At 41.1% G+C, this 20,675-nt stretch overlaps 1 protein-coding gene across 13 annotated transcripts in view; it reads right to left on the bottom strand.

Annotated features, from left to right (window-relative positions):
* The window catches only part of CEP112 (centrosomal protein 112), a 416,092-nt gene that overhangs the window by 149,301 nt on the left and 246,116 nt on the right, over positions 1–20,675 (bottom strand). For all 13 annotated transcript variants that reach the window (XM_060134197.1, XM_060134198.1, XM_060134199.1 and 10 more), the window contains one exon: positions 5,511–5,741. In XM_060134197.1, coding sequence (XP_059990180.1) covers positions 5,511–5,741 — 231 coding nt within the window. The remainder of the gene's footprint in view (positions 1–5,510; positions 5,742–20,675) is intronic.

Consider the following 20,675-nt stretch of genomic DNA (forward strand, 5'->3'; position numbering starts at 1 on the left):
CGGCAGGCGGACTCTCAACCGCTGCGCCACCAGGGAAGCCCCAAAATACCACAGTTTTAATCAAACATCTGAGAGTTACCCATGACCATCATTTAATAATAATGTTCTTTAATTTTTCAAAGGTTCAGATTTTATGGACTTTGTTTCAATTTGGTTTAAAAAGATTTTAAAAGGCTGGAAAAGCAGCTTTCACTTTGCAAATGTCAATCATTCATTCTCTTGGATTCTCTATTTCAAGTATTTTGACCTTGTGAAGGTATTTCATGTTTCTCTTAACTCAGAGCCATTGAAGATATCACTGGGGTCTAAATCGCTGCTGACAGAAACTCAGGGAGGATCTGGACTTAGGAATTCTTTTATAACCTTAACATTGTAAGTGCTACTGAAACAACCCAGACCCACAGGGAAGGTTACATTTAGATTATTTATTATTCTGGGGTTATTCTCTCCTCTTTGAACCTCAACTTTATACTTAATGAGAGAAAATCAATTTCTAAATCCTCAATTCTCACTGGAGTTTGAAACACTAGCAAATATTTTAACTTTCAGATTTATTTAAAAATGATAAAACATTAAACCTTTTATAAGACATAGTGAGAAGAATTCAAGTAACATGCACGATGACACAACAGGCTAGCAAGAGAATTATCTATCAATTCATTAGAGCTAATTCAAATTTTTATAGTGAGAACTCAAATATCTATTAATTTTTAAAACTATCTTTAAAAGATGTTATGCTTTGCATTTAACTTACTAATATGAAGGGAATTACAACAATAGAAATGAATATTTGAATATAAGGTGCATCTTGTCCTACCCAAAGTACATATACTGGGTTGAAAGCAAACTTGGATGAATCAATGGCAATTTTTAATTTATTCGTATTACCATTCACAGTAGCAGAAACCGCAGAGCTGAATTTCTAAGTTCATCATCATTCGTTTATTCACTTAACGTGTACGAATGCCTACTTTGTACGAGGCACCATGCGTGATCCTGAAGCTTTGGAAACGAGTATTTCACAAGGACTGTTTCAGGGAACTCACAGCGCTGTTCTCACTGCGTGGGGAACTCCTTCAACTAGTTAGGGAAAAATAATACATCAATGGGAAATGCAAATTGCTCTTCGCATCAAGAGCAGAGCACTTGTATTTTATCATACGGACTCTGGAACTCATGGCACTAACATGGCAACTTAATGCTCTCCTCCTGTCCCCCAGGCCCTCCTGATGCCACCAAGTGCCTGCATTCTAATTCATTATCCACGTCAGCTAGAATCACTCCACTTAAACCCCGTTTCTATCTTCCTGTATCACTTGTGTTCTCAGTTCAGTTCAGGGCATTCCACTCTTCCAGACTCACCCCGCCATGCTCTGTTCTCTCCCTGCAGAACCCCAATCCTACCCATGCACATCCCCTTCCTTCAGCTGCATCCCAACCATCTGCTCAGCCTGCAGCCCAGGGGTCCCACTCGTCTTGAAATTCCTCAGACTGCACAGACTGCGGTGACACTTTACTAAGCATCCAGATGGCATCAGACAGAAGCTCTTCTCGAGTCTCGTCAGACTCCTTTGTATCCTTCCCAATTCTCTCCTTCCTTCTTCCCCCTAGAAAGTCACGGCTCCTGCCATCCCCTCCTTAACATACACAGGTGAGCACCCACCATGGGCCAAGTTTTCTAGACACTGGCAGTACAGAAATGAACGAGATAGACAAAGCCCTGCTAATGAGGTTATGGTCTAATGGGGGGTGGGCGTTGCAAATAAGTAAAAAAATGAAGATGTATTCAGAGTGAGACGAGCTGTGAAGACCTCGGGAGGTGCTGAGGAGGGAGGGGGACAGGACGTCAGCTAGAGGTGGGGCTGCAAGAAGAGCGGGGGACAAGCGGGAGGACGACTATAGGAGAACGTGCGCGAGAGCATCCCAGGCAGGGAGAGCGAGGCGGGTCCCAGGAGCAGAGCCCTGCCTGCCGCGCTCACGCCCTCGCCACTCGGGTCACAAGCCGCAGTGGTGCGCGGGTCTCTCGTCTCTCTCTCCCTCTTCCAGGCACTTCCAGGTGTTTCCACCTAAGCGCCCTCCGTAACTCCCGCTGCTCTCCGGGTGACACCTCCCTGGAGCGTCAGGCTTCCCCTCACCTCCAGCCCCTCGCTCCCCCCTCCCTGACCCCTGCAGCCGTGCTCCGGCCACACCGCCACCTGCAGCGATCCGTCCAAGGTCATCAACGATTCTCGGTTTCCAATCCTGGGGCCCTTCTCTCACCCTCATCCTTCCGGGTCTTCTGTCGCATTCCTGGCAAGCCTCCTTCCAAATACTCTCCTCCTTCCTTCCCATGAAAATGCCTTCTTCCTCGCGTCCCTCTCACCGTAAGGGCCCTTCTTGGACCGTCTCTCCGACTTCACCGATGAAGCCCTCCCCAGCTGCTGGTTTTCCGTCTGTACTCTCCCTGCGCAGGCTCCATTCTGGGGCTACTCCTCCGGTCCTGCTCTTCCTGGGATTAGCTACAGACGTCCCTTCGACTGCAAGGGAACGTCACAGCTGGGCCCAAATGCAACTGACGTTCATAACCGACTTCATCCCCTTCCCCGGACCAGAGACTGTGACATTCCCCATTCATCCAGGGCGGGGTTTACACCTCACAAGTCTAATCGGCGCCCTGGCTGGGCTGACTCTCAAACACGCCTCCTCTGGCCCGTGCTCACCACGAGGCCCCCACCACATTCCCGTACCTCTGAGGTGTCCTCGGGGACCTGTCACCTGGCTTAATCCAGTCCTGCCAGCTACCTCTACTCCATGGCACCTTGCAAAGATTCTCCTAATAACCGCTTGAACCTTGACACTTCATGGCTTAGAAACGTTCAGTACTTGGCCTTCCCTGGTGGCGCAGTGGTTGAGAGTCCGCCTGCTGATGCAGCGGACGCGGGTTCGTGCCCCGGTCTGGGAGGATCCCACATGCCGCAGAGCGGCTGGGCCCGTGAGCCGTGGCCGCTGAGCTTGCGCGTCCGGAGCCTGTGCTCCGCAATGGGAGAGGCCACAGCAGTGAGACGCCCGCGTACCGCAAAAAAAAAAAAAAAAAAAAAAAAAACCTTCAGTACCTCCTTACTGTTACCCCATGAAGCCTAATCCCCACCACAGCTTCGGAGGCCTCCGGCGCCCCCGTCGTCTCCAGGCTCGTCGCTGGCGACCCTCCCTCGGTAGCCGCTATGCCACGCACGTGGCTCTTGCTGTTGTCATTCCTGTGGCTTAGAACCCACTAGAAAATCCTACACATTACCCGTGTCCAGTTCAAGTGACATCCATCTCTTCCAGGTAATTTCCCCTGATTTTCTTAATAGAAAACCATTTCCCCCCAGTTCACACTCTACCTTGCATTACAGTTATCTGTGTACGTGTGTGTGTCCTGCAGCCACTACTGTTTTATAATCTCCTTAAGGACAGTGCCTTTTTTTCCCTTTTTCTGTGTAGCCCCAAAGTGCCTGGGATAATGCCTTTGAGATATAGAAAATATTCAAGAAATACTTGCCAAAGAAATTACTGATGGCTTCTAATACTAATTTCTTTTATTATCTGTAACCTGTCAATTCGTTAGTAACACATATAAACCTATCCTTGAAAAATTCATCTCCTATTAAAAAGAAACCTTTAAAATGTGAACACGTGATTCAAGAAAATGAAGGCCTAAGCTGTATGTTTTATAAGTCTGGCTTTACTATGTCCAGTGTTTTAAAAACTCGAGGTGCACTGGTATCCGTGCCATTTAAGCACATTTACTTGGAGATACTTTGAACTTTGGGCGGCAGTGAGCAGAGCTGAGGTGCAGCGTGTGTCAGCTCCCAGCAGCTTCCCCATCGGTAAGCTTCCCCTTCTCCTGTGCGCTTGTCAGGGGGCGAAAACCACTCGGTATCAGGACATTCCCCAGTTCCTGACACCTTGTATATTTCGGCATCAAAGAGCACGATTCCGCGCTGCTCTGATGGAATGACTGCTAGCATCCTCACTGGGGTACAAAGGCCCCTCAGCCAGGTCGTGTCCCTGTGGCCTGCGCAGCTCTTGCCGTCTCTCACACACGGCAAAGGGCACGTAACTCCGCTCGCTTCGTGGCTCCAGCAAGTCGCCTTGGAGCCACGCTGGGCGACTCACTCACAGGTTCTCTCTCCCTCCGCCTCTCCCCCGACCCCCCACTCCCACATCTGAACCCAAAGCAGATCCCGTCAGCTCTGTCTGCAGACCATCAGACCATAACCCAGCCGGACCCGTGTACCACCTTCAGTGCTACTGGCCAAGCCCAGCATCTCTCAGCTCTGGTCTAAATCACTGCAATAGCTTTTGAACTAGTCTCCCCACTTCCACCTTCACCCTCGCAGGCGGGCGTGGCCCGAGAGCCCTCTGCTCCAAACACGCCAGGCTTCCTCTACTTATGAGGGTCAAAGCCAAGCCCTTGCAGTGGCCTCCACAGCCCTACGGGGCCCGGTCCATCCCCAGAGGCCTCGTCCCTGACCCCAGCCCCTCGTCCTCCCCTCCTCCGTCTTTCCCAGCCACACTGGCCTCCTTGCGGTCCCTCCAGGAAGCCAGGTGCACTCCTGCCTCTTCACTCCTGCCTCTTCAGAGCCCTCTTCCAGTTTATCTCTGGGTTCAGAGCCAGGCTGCAACGGGCCCAGTCTGCTGAAATCTGACCCTCAGGTAAATGACGGTACTGATGCAAAGTGAGCACCTTAGGGCCACGATCCTGGTAAAATTAGTAGAGCAGCACCTGGAATGCCATGGTATGCTCTATGAAGGCTTCCCATTTAAAGATCAAGAAGAGGTAGGAAAAAAATAAAATCAGAGGATTCTTAAATTACCCTTTCCCAGTGTCTTGATCCCAGGATAGAGGTTGGTCTTAAAGAACTCAAGGGGCAGTTGACAGTTGTGATGATTAATAGCAATTCGCTTTTACTACCTGATTAAAATATTTACACTTTTCCAGAACACCAGAAGAACAAATATTTGAGGCTGTCTCTGGAATATAAGTCAACTCAAAATGTGTAAACATTATATTGACATATATTTCAAAAATGTGTAATTCTAAAGAAAGTTCTTCATTTGAAATATCAATCTGGGAAAATATGTCATCATCTATGGGACACATAAAAAACTGTAAAATCTAGAAATGACCATTAGACAACATAAGAAAGATCTGAAACCTAGTCTTACCTTAGGAAAAACTCAAGGTTACAGCCCCAATACTCCTGATCAGTATAATATTTGATAATATTATAACACTTTTCTCACAGTGTATGTTTAATAACTATGGAAGGGATATTCCATACAATCCCTTCCACAAAAGTCAAGGGAAAAGTCAGGAAACTCCCTGAGACATACAGCAAGACACTTAGATTGCTCATTTGAATGGTTTATCAACTGGAGAGTAATTCTAAGTCCACCACCTCTTTGAGATTAAATATAACGGTGGCATCAGTGGATTTCAAACACGGGTCTCGACTGTCTATAACACATCCAGGTGGGCATCTTACCTTTTCCAGCGTCATCTCTGTCTCAGCGGCATGAGTCTTTTTCAGCTCTATTTTCATCTTTTCTGACTCAGCCTTCAGTTTGTTGACGGCAGCCTCATGGTCCCGAGCAGTCCTCTGCTTCTCCTCTTCACGAAGAAGACCGAGCTCCACCAGCTGCTGCTTCCGCTGGGAGTTCACGCTGATCAGCTCTTCTCTCAACTTGTGGACTTGTGCCTCCATGTCAGCAATAACCTTGTTTTTAAAAATGGGAAAATGGTCAGAGGATATGACTAGGAGAGCCGTAAAAGAAGAACTGCAAAAGGCTACCAAACAAAGGAAGTTCACTGCTTCCTTCCTCCTGCTTCCCTCCTTCTCCAATCCCATGCCATCCCTTCTAGCTCAGACAGAGATCCTACCTAAAATCGTTTACCACAGACATCACATTTAGTTTTCCTTGTTTCAAACACCTATGTAAATGGAATATTACATGTACTCTTCTGCAACTTGCTTCTTCAAATAGGCAACATTATGTTTCTAAGATTCGTCTAGTACTTGCTACTGTATTTTTTGTTTTTATTTCATTGATTTCTGCTCGTATGTTTGTTATGTCCCTCATTCTACATTCTTGGGTTTTTTATTCTTCTAACTTCTTATCTTGGATATTTAACTCATTTATTTTTATCCTTTCTTCTTTCCTGATTTATATAAACTTAAGACTATAAATACCGCTCTACCATTGCTTAAGTTTAATCTCTTAGGTTTAGATACACGGCATTTTCATTACCATTTAATTCAAAACATTTTGAACTTCCATTTTTATTTTTTTCTTTGACTTATGGTCTACTTAGAAGTATGTTTCTTAATTCCCAAACCTATGGGGTATACTAGTTTCCTAGAGCCGTCCCAACAAAGTACGAAAAGCTGGGTGGCTTAAGACAACGTTTATTCTCTCAGAGTTCTAGAGGCTGCAAGTCTGAAAGCAAGGTGCTTGGCAGGGCAGGCTCCTTCTGGAGGCTCTGAGGCAGAGTCTCCCCCAGCTTTCGGTGGCTGCGTGCCATCCTTGCCTTCTCGATGTGTCGCTCCAGCCTCTGCCCCCATCTCCTCGTGGCTGTGCTTGTGTGTCTGTATCTCTGTGTCCAAATTTCCCTCTTCTTATAAGGACAATGGTCACCTTGGACTTAGGGCTCCTCCTAATCGAGCATGACCTCATTTAACTTGATTACATCTGCAAAGACCCTATTTCCAAACAGGGTCACACTCCCAGCTTCTGGGTGGATATGAAATTTTAGGGGGACAACAACCAATTTAGGATGTGAAGTTTAATGACTGTCTTTTTGTTATTCACTTCTAAGTGCATTGTGGCCAGAGAATGTACTCTATACTACGTTACTTCTTTGAAAATTTTTGAGATTGCCTGATGGCCAGAAAATTTTTGAGATTGCTTGATGGCCAGTTGTACAATTTTTTTTTTTTTTTTTTTTTGCAGTACGCGGGCCTCTCACTATTGTGGCCTCTCCCGTTGCGGAGCACAGGCTCCGGACGCGCAGGTTCAGCGGCCATGGCTCACGGGCCCAGCCGCTCCGCGGCATGTGGGATCTTCCTGGACCGGGGCACGAACCCGTGTCCCCTGCATCGGCAGGCGGACTCTCAACCACTGCACCACCAGGGAAGCCCGTGTGGTATATTTTTATCCACGCTTTTAAACCTTTTTGTACCCTCAAGTTTTAGCTATATATCTTATAAATAGCATATATTTTGGAAACTTCTTTTAAAAATCTCATCAAAGTTTGTCTTTTAAAGGGGGCATTTACACAGAAATCTCTTGCATTACTATACACTAATGATGAAAAATCTGAAAGAGAAACTAAGGAAACACTCTCATTTACCATTGCAACAAAAAGAATAAAGTACCTAGGAATAAACCTAGGTAAGGAGACAAAAGACCTGTACGCAGAAAACTATAAGACACTGATGAAAGAAATTAAAGATGATACAAATAGATGGAGAGATATATCATGTTCTTGGATTGGAAGAATCAACATTGTGAAAATGACTATACTGTCCAAAGCAATCTACAGATTCAGTGCAACCCCTATCAAACTACCAATGGCATTTTTCACAGAATTAGAACAAAAAATTTCACAATTCCTATGGAAACACAAAAGACTCCAAATAGCCAAAGCAATCTTGAGAAAGAAAAATGGAGCTGGAGGATCAGACTCCCTGACTTCAGACTATACTACAAAGCTACAGTAATCAAGACAGTATGGTACTGGCACAAAAACAGAAATACAGATCAATGCAACAGGATAGAAAGCCCAGAGATAAACCCACGCACATATGGTCACCTTATCTTTGATAAAGGAGGCAAGAATATACAATGGAGAAAAGACTTCAATAAGTGGTGCTGAGAGAACTGGACAGCTACATGTAAAAGAATGAAATTAGAACACTCCTTAACACCATACACAAAAATAAACTCCAAATGGATTAAAGACCTAAATGTAAGGCCAGACACTATAAAACTCTTAGAGGCAGAACACTCTATGACATAAATCACAGCAAGATCCTTTTTGACTCACCTCCTGGAGAAACGGAAATAAAAACAAAAATAAACAAGTGGGACTTAATGCAACGTAAAAGGTTTTGCACAGCAGAGGAAACCATAAACAAGACGAAAAGACAACCCTCAAAATGGGAGAAAATATTTGTAAACGAAGCAACTGACAAAGGATTAATCTCCAAAATTTACAAGCAGCTCATGCAGCTCAATATCAAAAAAACAAACAACCCAATCCCCAAATGGGCAGAAGACCTAAATAGACATTTCTCCAAAGAAGATACACAGACTGCCAACAAACACATGAAAGGACGCTCAACATCACTAATCATTAGAGAAATGCAAATCAAAACTACAATGAGGTATCACCTCACACCAGTCAGAATGGCCATCATCAAAAAAATCTGCAGAGAATAAATGCTGGAGAGGGTGTGGAGTAAAGGGAACCCTCCTGCACTGTGATACAGCCACTATGGAGAACAGTATAGAGGCTCCTTAAAAACTAAAAGTAGAACTACCATCCGACCTAGCAATCCCACTACTGGGCATATACCCTGAGAAAACCATAATTCAAAAAGAGTCATGTACCACAATGTTCACTGCAGCTCTATTTACAATAGCCAGGACATGGAAGCAACCTAGGTGTCCATCAACAGATGAATGGATAAAGATGTGGCACATATATACAATGGAATATTACCCAGCCATAAAAAGAAACGAAATTGAGTTATCTGTAGTGAGGCGGATGGACCTAGGGTCTGTCATAGAGAGTGAAGTCAGTCAGAAAGAGAAAAAAAAATACCATATGCTAACACATATATATGGAAGCTAAAAAAAAAAAGGTTCTGAAGAACCTAGGGGAAGGACAGGAATAAAGACGCAGACGTAGAGAATGGATGTGAGGACACAGCGAGGGAAAGGTAAGCTGGGACGAAGTGAGAGAGTAGCATTGACATATATACACTACCAAGTGTAAAATAGTTAGCTAGTGGGAAGCAGCCGCATAGCACAGGGAGATCAGCTCGGTGCTTTGTGTCCACCTAGAGGGGTGGGATAGGGAGGGTGGGAGGGAGATGCAAGAGGGAGGAGATATGGGGATATATGTATACACATAGCTGATTCACTTTGTTATACAGCAGAAACTAACACACCATTGTAAAGCAATTATACTCCAATTAAGATGTTAAAAAAAATAAATAAATGGGGCATTTATTCCAATGTAGTCCATTAGTTTGTACATGCTAACATATTTGCCTTTATTTTGTCTCTTATTTTGTGCTGCTTGCCCTATGCTCTGTATGTTTTGCTTTTCTCCCCCCTTTTCCTTCTTTTATTCTAAATGAATAAATGTTTTCCTCCTTCAACTCTCTTCTCCTCTCTAGTTTGGAAGTGACACACTAGATTTTCTTTAGTGCTCACAGTAAGAGGCCTCAACACCCATGTTTCACTTATCAAATTTTAAAGTTAATTATTTTTTATATGCTCTTAAACAACGAAAGAAACTTAGGACATTTTAAGTCCTGTAGCAGTCTCCCATATTTATATGCTAGAGTTGTTATTTTCAGTTTATTTCGTTTTCATCAACTCAAAATTGCTAATTATTCAGTAGCTGCTTAGATATATCCATATATGTCCCCCTGTCTTGTCTCCTCATTCCTTCTTGCAACTCCGACCTTCCATACAAGCATTTTCCTGTAGCCCCAAGCGCATCCTTTAAGTTCTTTAAAGAAGTTTAGTGGCAAGCACTCTCAGTTTTCACTAATCTGAAAATATTTTTAGGGGTGTTGTTGAAAAGTCAGCTGCTATTCATTGGAAGGTAATTTTTTTTTTTGTCTCTCTGGCTGCTTTTAAGATCTTCTCTTTGTGTTTTGTATTCTTCAATTTTTTAATTTCTCTAAGCGTAGATATGTTTTTATTTATTCTGATTGGGACATGCTCCTCCTCTGGATCTGTTTTTTATAACGACTGCAAGACTCTCAGGCATAACCTATTAATTTAATGTCTCTGTTCCATTCTATCTCCACTCTTTATGAACTCACATGATGTACATGGATCTTCCCATTCTTTCATTTCATCTAACCTCTCTTTCATATTTTTCATCTTGTCCTCTCGCCTACGTTCTAGACATTTTCTGTGTGTAATCTGCTCTCAAATCCATTCAGATTCTGAATTTCAGTTGTTTTATTTTTAGGAGTTTATTCTTTTACAAATATGCATGGTAATTTTTAAACGCCCTTGCCATTTTAGTGTTTTCAATTCCTTTAAAATCTCTAAGTTTACACCATATACTAACTATGACTATTTTCTGTTCTGTGGCTGATAATTCCAGCATCTCAAGCCTTTGCAGGTCTCGTTCTGCTGTTCAAAAACTTGTAAGACCCTGGTTCATGGTACTTTGTTTTTTCTCCTACCGTTTTGCATTGTTGTTCTTTTTAAGTGCAAGTTCGTATCTGTTGGAATTGAAAGTGGTTCTCTGGCAATCATGTGCCTCTGACAGGGCCCTGGAGATGTCAGCATGTCTGGACGACTTTAGAGTGAGTTCTGAGACTCGTTTTCCAGGACACGGTGACAGTGCGAATTCAGGCATCACACATCCACGAGCACTGGCTTACGGTTATGAATTTTCAGGGGCACCCCACTCAACGTTAAGGTTGTTTCTAGTTCACTTGCACATGGTGGGGGTGGCCCTTGGTGTCCCAGCTTTATGCACAGTAGTAGCCTAGATCCTCTACCTTAAGCAAACCCTGGACTTTGTTTTTCCCCTGTGCCCAATAAGAGGCCCCAAACTGAAGTTCAAGTTCACTCAGTTTTAGAAAAGGTCCTCAAGGTGAGAGCTGCCTCAGTGCTCTGCTTACACCTCTGGGTTTCTGTTTTCATTTAGATGTTGATATCTGAGTATCCTACCTAACTTAACAGCTTGTGAATACACTCAAAAAGATGTTCTTTAAAAAAAAAAATTGTATCTAGCCTTTTTAGTTGTTTTCAGAGGGAAAGTAGATCAGAGAACCTAGCATGCCATGCTACCAGATGAACAGTTAGTTCAGGCTAAGGGGACTTGCTGTTGTTGTTATTATTATTATTATTGTCTCTGCATTAGCTAAGAATGCAGCATTTTCTGAAACACAGTGATAACTGTTTTAGGTACTATGGACTTCAACAAGCACTGTATAAACCAACAATTCCTTGACCGGGAACTAGAAGACCCGAAAGTGACAGTAAGGACAAAAGTTACATCGGGATGATGGGAACAGGATACAAAGGCAAATACTGAGAAGTTGCTTTAAAAATCAAGATACCTACAATATGAGATTACCCCATTTTCCATAAACATCCTGCACTCACTTATTTTGAACGCTAACAATTTTACAATTTCTGTGAGCTAAGTAATAACTGCTAGCCTTACTCAAAGCTAAATAGCACTCTGAGTACTGACTGCACCTGGCACCTGATGCCGATTACTTCACTGAAGGTGATAGATGCTAAATAAGCCAATATGATGGATACTGTTAAAATCCAAAGTTTCCTTCACCTTGGACTGGGGTTAGTTCATACTATTTCAGCTACTGGCCCTGCCCCCTCTCGACACTAGATCAGAAGAGACAGGAATGACAGATGGCTGGTCAAACGCATTTACGCTGGAGAAGAAGAAATGGCTGAATGACAACAAAGCTGAGACTGGGAGCTGGAGGTGACAGGTGCTCCATTTCTATCCTTAAAAAGCTGATTTGAAATAGATGATTCCTGGGAAGAGTGTAAGAGGACTTTATATAAAAGGCTTTTTAAGTGCATTTGCTCCCCTGTTTCATGGATGTATTGATACCTGGATATTGGTACACAGCTCTAAACCAACTATCCTGAAAACAAAGTCTCTTGCTTTCTACTCCTTGTTTTAAGACTCCTCCCCTTTGAACACAATATTTGGGCATAATAAGAGAAGAGACGGTCAATTTAATCACGTTCTGAAACAGAAGAGAAATCTTCTAAGAGCAGATAGGCTTAGGTAGTGACAACAGTTATGTTTTTAGGGGACAAAAAATAATCTTTTAAAAAACACTCAGTGATATCGATACGGCAGAATACGATGGGCTGCTGACTCTGTTTCCCAGAATCAACCATGGAGAAACCACAGGAGGCATGAATCTGAGATATTAATGATAACAACCACCACAACAATAAAAACAACAGAAAAACAAACTCCAAGGAGCTCCTGGGGAGGACAAAGGCTGTTCTGAACTGCAGACCACGCGTCCGTGGAGGGGAAGGGGTTGCAGTCCGGGAGGAAAACCCGGAACCCGTAAGCTGAAAGAAGCGGGATGGGAAGCAAGCTTTGTTCTCTGCTCCCGCCTCCCCCTGCTTAGCCCTGGGACAATCTCATCTGTCCCACTGCCGTGTTGGAAACAAGAACCCAACATGGTGTTGCGCTGAGTCTTGTCAAGGCAAGCAGATGCCTTGCTGGGGCGAGAGGAGCTGGAGAAAGCAGGTGCTCACTCATGGAGCTTCTTGGGCACTCATGCTCTGCACTGTCCCCTCCAGCTTCCAGAACTAATGACATTCGACCTTAGAAAACTGCGTCCTCCTACTGCCATCTTGTCCAGGAGGTTAAGGTGAGCTCCTGGGCAGCAGATTTTCCCGGTGGAGGAGTTGTGAGTGGGGAGGTGCACCAATGAGGTGCTCTGGCTGAGGGTCCTTAACCTCTTTCTCCTCCTTCTAGGAGCTCATCCAGCAGGTCGGGAGCTGAAGCCTGGCCTTTTGCTCTTTCAGGAGAAGTGACCGTCTAGACTATCTGATAGTCCCTGGGGAATACAAGCTCACTGGCCAAATTCAGGATCCCTGAGGAGCAAAGCTACTATCGAGAAGCAACAACAACGAATGGCATATGTTATCTGCAGCAGTATAACTGCAACAGGTGGATAAGTATTTTTTAAAAGCAAAATAAATATATATATGTGAGTATATATGCATAAAAATATACTGAAAAGGGTAAGCAAAGAAATTAGAGACACGAAGCAGAAATAAGAAGTCAGAAAAGAATGAAGAAGTGGAAATGATGGGAGAAAGAAAAGGTCAGCTACAGCCAGAGAAGAGAACTGTATACTGTACATATGATCAGATGGAAGAACTCTCCCAGAGGCACCAGGAAAAGGTCATGACACAGGAACTATGAGAGAGAAGTTGAGATCTGTGGAGGACAGAGGAAGTGACGGCATGGGGGTAACAGAGTACTACGCTCTGAATGCCAGTGTCCCCACAGAATTCACAAGCTGAGAATCTAATGCCCAGGCTGATGGTTCTAGGAGGTGAGGCCCCTAGGAGGTGATTAATGCCCTTATGAAATGGGACTAGGGCCTTTATAAAAGAGACCCCCGAGAGCTCCCTTGCCCTCCACCGTGAGCACACAGTGAGAAGGCACTGCTGCAAACCAGGAGGATGTCCCTCAGAACGCGACCACGCTGCTGCTTTGACCTCGACTTCCAGAACCCAGAGCTGTGACAAATGTCTGTTTTCTATAAGCCACCCAGTGTGCGGTGTTTTGTTGTAGCATCCCGGACAAACTACGTCATGGGGTCTGAGAAAAAGAGACGCGGAAAGACTTTATCCAAGTTCAATCTGATTTGAAAACCTTTGCTTTTTATCACATACTACACTGTGTCAAAGTAGTAAAATTTCCCATGAAGAAGGATATTCATAAGCAGTATAGTATGTATTTTATTCACTTATTCTTACTGTGCACTTCTAATCCTTAACCTTCACTATGATTAATACAAAGTTAACATCCAAAAGCCACAAGGTTATTAAATCTTTACAAAAAATAAAAAGAACAAAAAAAGTTAGTTTTCCACAGGCACTGACACCACTGCAAACTGAATTTCAATGTTTGTCAATGTACATAAAAATATTTTTAATGGTATAATCACTGAGTAGATACCGTTCTACCTTTCCCCACAACTAATTTTTTATCTTTAGTCTCATTTATGAGTGTATTTGGTATTTTTAGTGGCTGTTTGGTGTTTCATCATTACAGTGTATCATAATTTACTTAATCATATTATTCTTGAATATCTGCCTTATTTCCAATTATTATTACATAGGCGACATCAGGGAATGAATTACAATATTTTGCTTTTAGGTTATAAAAGCCTACAATATTAGGCTTTTAGGCTCACAGCAGTCCTCTAAAATTATTTGGAGAAACTCTAAGAATAACGTTTTAACTTTTTTTCCAAATTGCTCTGCAAAAACACTGAACCCACTTCCAATGTGAACAACACGTATATGTGTACTTGTTCCTCCACACCCTTCCAGGGCTGCACTTCACCATTCTGTGTATTTTTATCAGTTGACTAGGTATGTAATGGTAACTTAGAGGAAGACATTTTAAATTGCTGGCAACACTGATATGAACTGGCTTCAATCCAATGGCGATTTTCAAATAGAAAAATTATGCTGAAAAATGTATCAACTAATTATGGAAAAATAAACATTAAATGAAAAAACCTGATGCCAAAGGCTTCCCTTAGGTATTTAATATTTTAGTCATTAGCATGTGCTGATAGCTAGAGTGATGAGACTGCCAAGATGGATTTGGAATAGATGTGTCATTTCTTCAATATTATAAATAGTAAAGCTATAAAACTGCATCTACGTGACTGATATGAAAGAGCAGATTTATTCCCAAAATTCAAAATCTAATAAAGCTTGTGTCTCTAAGAGACAAACCGTCAGGACAACTTTTAGTCAAGCTGACTCTCAATTAGCAGTTTAAAAACATATAGACCAGAAAATGTGGAAGCAAGCCAAAAGTCCATTGACGGATAAATGGACAAGCAAAACGTGGGATATTATTCAACCTTAAAAAGGAAGGAAATCCTGCAATATGCTACAATACATATGAATCTTGAAGACATTATGCTAAGTAAAATAAGCAAGTCACCAAAAGACAAATGCTGTATGATTCTCCTTGTATGAGGTACTTAGTCAGAATCATACAGATAGAAAGTATACGGTGATTGTCAGGGGTTGGGGGGTGGGAAGAAAAGAGAGTTATTGTTTAATGGGTACAGAGTTTCAGTTTTTGTTTTGTTTTGTTTTGTTTTTTTGCGGTACACGGGCCTCTCACTGTTGGGGCCTCTCCCGTTGCGGAGCACAGTCTCCGGACACGCAGGCTCAGCGGCCATGGCTCACGGGCCCAGCCGCTCCGCGGCACGTGGGATCCTCCCGGACCGGGGAACGAACCCGTGTCCCCTGCATTGGCAGGCGGACTCTCAACCACTGCACCACCAGGGAAGCCCTGAGTTTCAGTTTTATAAGATGAAAAGAGTTATGTGATGGATGGTGGTGGTGGTTGCACAACAAGGTGCACGTATTTAGTATCACTGACCTGTACACTTGAAAATGGTTAAGATGGCAAATTTTACATTATGTGTATTTTAACATGATTAAAAAATTTATTACAAACCCCCCCCAACAATATAAACCAGTTTCCTTAGAAAGTTAATGATTCTTTAAGCCACCCTGAATCTGACAAGTCCTAGAAAAGAAGAGGTTGAAACGTCTTATAAAGGATTATGGATGCCAGGATTATCATCCCAAACAAAAACTTTAAATGCACTTTATGAAAGCAAAATGTATTTAAGTTGAGGACATGTTCATGGTTAAGAAATAATCATTTAGATTATTTTCAAAATTGAAAAATCATTCTACAGGCACTTTGGGAATAAAGACACATCAACAACTTATTGATATATGAGGTCACCTTTGTACATTCATAGAAAGTTTATGGGTAATCATCACCACAAGCTGAAATATTTTGTTTGTGCCTCTCTTTCATTTATAGTTATGTATAATTCACTATTTATTAAGATCTATGATGTGGAAGCCACTGTGATAAATGACTTCCAAAAAAAATCTTCCCTAAAATACTTTAGACTATAATACATAAGCTACACATACATGTACACACACACACACACACACACACACACACACACACACAAGGCATGAAGACAAAGGGCCATAAGAGGTCAAAAGAGGGAGGAGCTACTTTGAGCTTGGAAGGATTCTGGAAGACTGAATAAAACTGAATGCATCTGAGATGGACCTTAAGAGAGAAATTAGCACCATCTGGGGACAGGGATAGATACAGGACATTTCAGGCAGAAAGAATGAGCCACATGTAAGAAGAAAAACAGAGCATTAAAGAGGAAGAAGGGAAACTCAGAAAAGAGAAACTTGGTGAGGTTATTGAAGGATTTCAAACGTTAAGCTACATGGGTTGGATTTCAGGAACTGAAGAAGCAGCGACGAGATTTAACTTGGCTGCTGGAGAGGGAATGGGGGCCAGGGAGCCAAGCAATGCCACTGCATTTGTACCAGGAAAGATGAACCCGGAGGCAGTTTACACAATGACTCGGCACACTCAGGCAAGAAGGCCAGCAGTGGGGAAAAAGCGGAACAGACGGGAATGCAGTCTTAGAGGCAGAATTCAGAGAACTAAGCAGCTAAGTGCATGTTGAAGGCAAGGAGGAGTGAGGCATGCTGGTGACTGAGGATGTTTGTTTCAAGTAGTTTGCCAGACTAGATACACCCTCATGAGACGAAACATCTAGATCCTGTATAAAACTCAATGCTTCCTTCTTTGCTCACTGGAAGTAAGAGAAACATTCAAAGGGAAAAACAAAACAACAAAAACCACATACATGTAAAACTGCACGTGCCAGACACAGGGTAATAAGCAGTAAGCACAATCAAAGGCCAGGTATCTTTGAGGGAAAATGTCCTCGTCTACTTTGCTGCTTCAAGGGAAAGCGATGTGTGAGCTGAACATGACACCACCGACCAAGGTGGGGAGCCTGGAGCAGGACAGAAGTGGCTTCAGGTCTGTAGTGCTATCAGCTTCCACCTGAAGGTAAAACAAGTTCCCTCTGGGGAAAAGCTTCTTCATTTTAATGTCTCCAGGTTTCCACAAATTAAGATAAACCAAATATGAGCTCCTAATAAAAAATTACTAAGTCCCTCCAAAAAACACCATTGGTAAGAGTCAGCAGAAACATTCCCACAAGCAAGTCCGTCAGATACGGGAATTATCAGAAAAATAATATAAAATAAACATGTGTTAAGTGTTTAAAGAAACAAAGGACGGAGTCACAAAATGAGTAAACCAGAAGAGATTAAACAAAAATTCCAAGCTTTGAGAAAGAACCAAATAAAAATTTTGTATAAAAGATAGAATGGATGAGTGAAGGCAGCTTGAACAGAGCAGAAGTGAGAAGCAGTGAAACAGGAGACCTTAATAAACTACCCACAATACAGCACAATAATATCAGAAAAACAATAGTGAGATGTTTAAAGCTACAGAATAGAAAGTAAGATCTGATATATACCTATAGTTCCAGAAGGAGAGGAGAGAGAAGGGAAGACAGGGCAGACATGAAAAGATGATGACCGAGAACTTTCCAGAACTGAGGAAAAGCAAGACTCCACAGAAATAGTGAGCAGGATAAATATCAAGCAAGATGGAAAAATAGAAAATAAAAAAAAGAACAGGAAAGAAGGAAAGAAAAGAAATCCACATTTAGATACTGGGTAATGAAATGGCAGAACATGAAAGACAAAGTGAAAAACTTAAAAGCAGACAAAGTGGGTAAAAAACAGATTACACTCAGTAAGTGACATCCCAGTAGCAATAAGCACACCAAGTCCCAGATTTTGGTTTCTCATACCATCCTCCAGTGAAAGGAACCAGTGGTCCTTGGGCAAATGGGCAGAAAATACCTGAGCTGAGCCTGGAACACCCTGCTGTCCTAGAAGTGCACACTGACGGAGCCCGGAGCCCAAAGCCCAAAGCCGGAACAATGTGAGAAACTAGCATCGGATTCTATCCCAAGGTGAAATAAATATCTATGAGTACATACTGATATAATGATTTCATTAATAATAAGGGAGAAGAGACATATCTTCCTTGCAAAAGAATTCCACATTACTATAGAAGGGTATTTTACAAATTCTGATCATCAGAAGATCATCAAAAATAAGGGAAATCTGACAATCACAGTGAAGAGGAGACTAGGGAGATATGATAACTAAAATTAATTTGATGTTCTGGGTGGAATCTTGGAACAGACAAAATGCATTAGGTAAAAGCTAAGGAAATCTGAATAAGGTATGGATTTTAGTTAATGATGCGGCAAAGTTGTAAGCAGCGTACCGTCCTAATGTAAGATGTTAATAAGGGGAAACTGGGTGTGGGATAAACGGGAGTTCTCTATACCTTATCCTCTCATTTTCTCCATAAATATAAAACTGTTTTTAAAATAGTCTATTTTAAAAACTGGGGCAAAAAGAAGCATAGAAGAAAGTAGGAAAGATGAAAAAAGTAAGATGGTATATCAAAAATCACAATACATGTAAATGGACCAAAATTACTAATTAAAAGAGTGTAATAGTTTAAATTTTTTAACATAAAATTCATCTATGTTTTTTATGAGAACAATGAAGACATGAAATTGAAACCAAAGAGATGAAAAAAGTTATACCAGTAAATTATTAATGAAAGGTAGTCTCAAAATAGAGTATCACTAAATTATTTTTTAATGTCATTCACCAGAGAGACACATCTAAGTTTGTACACATGTGATAAAACAACCTTAAAATATATACAACAAATTTAACAGAACTACAGGGGAAAATGGTCAAATCCACCGTTCCAGTAAAAGAGTTCATCATACACACAAACAAACACATGCCAAATTCAGGTGTCAACGTGTTGCAAGAAATTGGTGGTATCAAAGATATTCTTTAACAAGATTGCAACTAAATTAAGAACCATGACAAAAATAGCAACAACAAAACCAAAATAACATCTCATATACTTCGAAATTTAAAATATACACCTTAAATAACTCACGCTTCAAAATGAAGTTAAGATAAAAATTAAATGTACTTAGAAATAATCTCTGGAAGAAGACACACACACTTTTTATATTTGTGCTGTTTTAATTGGGAATGAGGGGGTTAGTGCTGACAGGGGCGCATGGGAGATATTTCACTCTATTTTTATGACTTTTAAATTCTGATTGGTGTTAACACATTTCCTAATCAAATAAATTCATAACATTTAAATTCTGAGAAATGATTGATAATGAAAATATGCCTTATCAAATCCTGAAGGATGAAACTAAAGTGAAGGAAATAGGTGGCCTTAACATGCTACTTATTTTTAAAAGGCGAATTATTAGTGAAATAGGCAGCCAATTTAAGGAATTAGCAAGATAGAACTATTTCCAGTAAGACTGATGAAGGAAACAGGAAAGAAGGCACAAATAAACAAATATGAGAGATAAAAATAAAGTATGGCAATATTATCTAGAAAAAAGAGATAATAACTAATATTAAAATTTAAGAACAACATAGTACGGGATCCATCACAGATCAAAAAGATAATAAGGTGATACCATAACAATATTATGCCAATAATTGGAGATCCTAGGTGAAACAGATTCCTAGGAAAATAAAGAATGAAGAAACAATCAACTAAAACAATCCAATTAAAAAAATTGAAAGAACAGTTAAGAATCTCTCACACTAAGAAAACACTAAGCTCAGATAATTTTGTAGGTGAGTTCTAGAAAAATAACCCAGGAGATAGATCATTCTAATCTTTTACAAACTTTTCCAGAGAACAGAAAATGAGAAATATACACTGAAACTATTTCAGAAGTCATAATATTGATACCAAAGGATAACAGGAATAGGAAGAGAAATAAAAATTATAGGCCAACTCAGTCATGAACCAGACATAAAAATCTCAAATAAATTATTAGCAAATCAAGCCCAGTAATGCATAAAAATAAAATATGTAAACAGCAAGTTGCAGAGAATGCAAGGGCAGTATAACATTTATAAAATTCTATAAATGCCAATAAATGTCAGATTTAGATGAAAAGGAAAAATTCCTAAACTATAAAATTTTTCCAAAACTGACTAGAAAAAACTGCAAAATGTGAATCATCCTATAACCACTAAAAAAATTTAAATAGTAGTCAAAAATCTTTCCAGAAATAAAATATCAAGCCCAGATGGCTTTATTGGCCAGTTCCACCGAATATTCAAGAAACAAATACCTCACTCGCACACTAATTCTTTCAGAGAATAGAAAAAGGAGGTTTATTCAGCAGCTCAAATTATGAGACTAGCACAACATCAATGAAAAACACGTCCAAAAAAGAAAAATCTCAGGTCAATCTCTCTCAACAATTATTAGCAAATTGAATCCAACGACATTACATCATGAAAAAATTGGATGGTACATAATGTTGGTTTAATGTTAGACAATAACCTATAATATGATTTATTCCATTTATGTATTAAAAGAAAAAGCCTTATGATTATCTCAATACACAGAAAGACATTTGATAAAATTCCACCATAGAAACTCTTAGTAAAATAGGAATAGAAGAGACCATTCTTAACCAGATAAAAGTATTCACCAAAAACTCAGCAAATTTTATTCATTCTTTATTGTGAAGTTTCAAAATAGCTCTTTTAAAACCAGGAAGAAGCAAAGAATGCCTGCTACCACTGCTTGTATTCATAAGTGCAAGACAAGAAAAAAAATATGAAAACAAAAC

Source organism: Lagenorhynchus albirostris, chromosome 20, assembly GCF_949774975.1.
Source record: "Lagenorhynchus albirostris chromosome 20, mLagAlb1.1, whole genome shotgun sequence".
NCBI lineage: Eukaryota > Metazoa > Chordata > Mammalia > Artiodactyla > Delphinidae > Lagenorhynchus > Lagenorhynchus albirostris.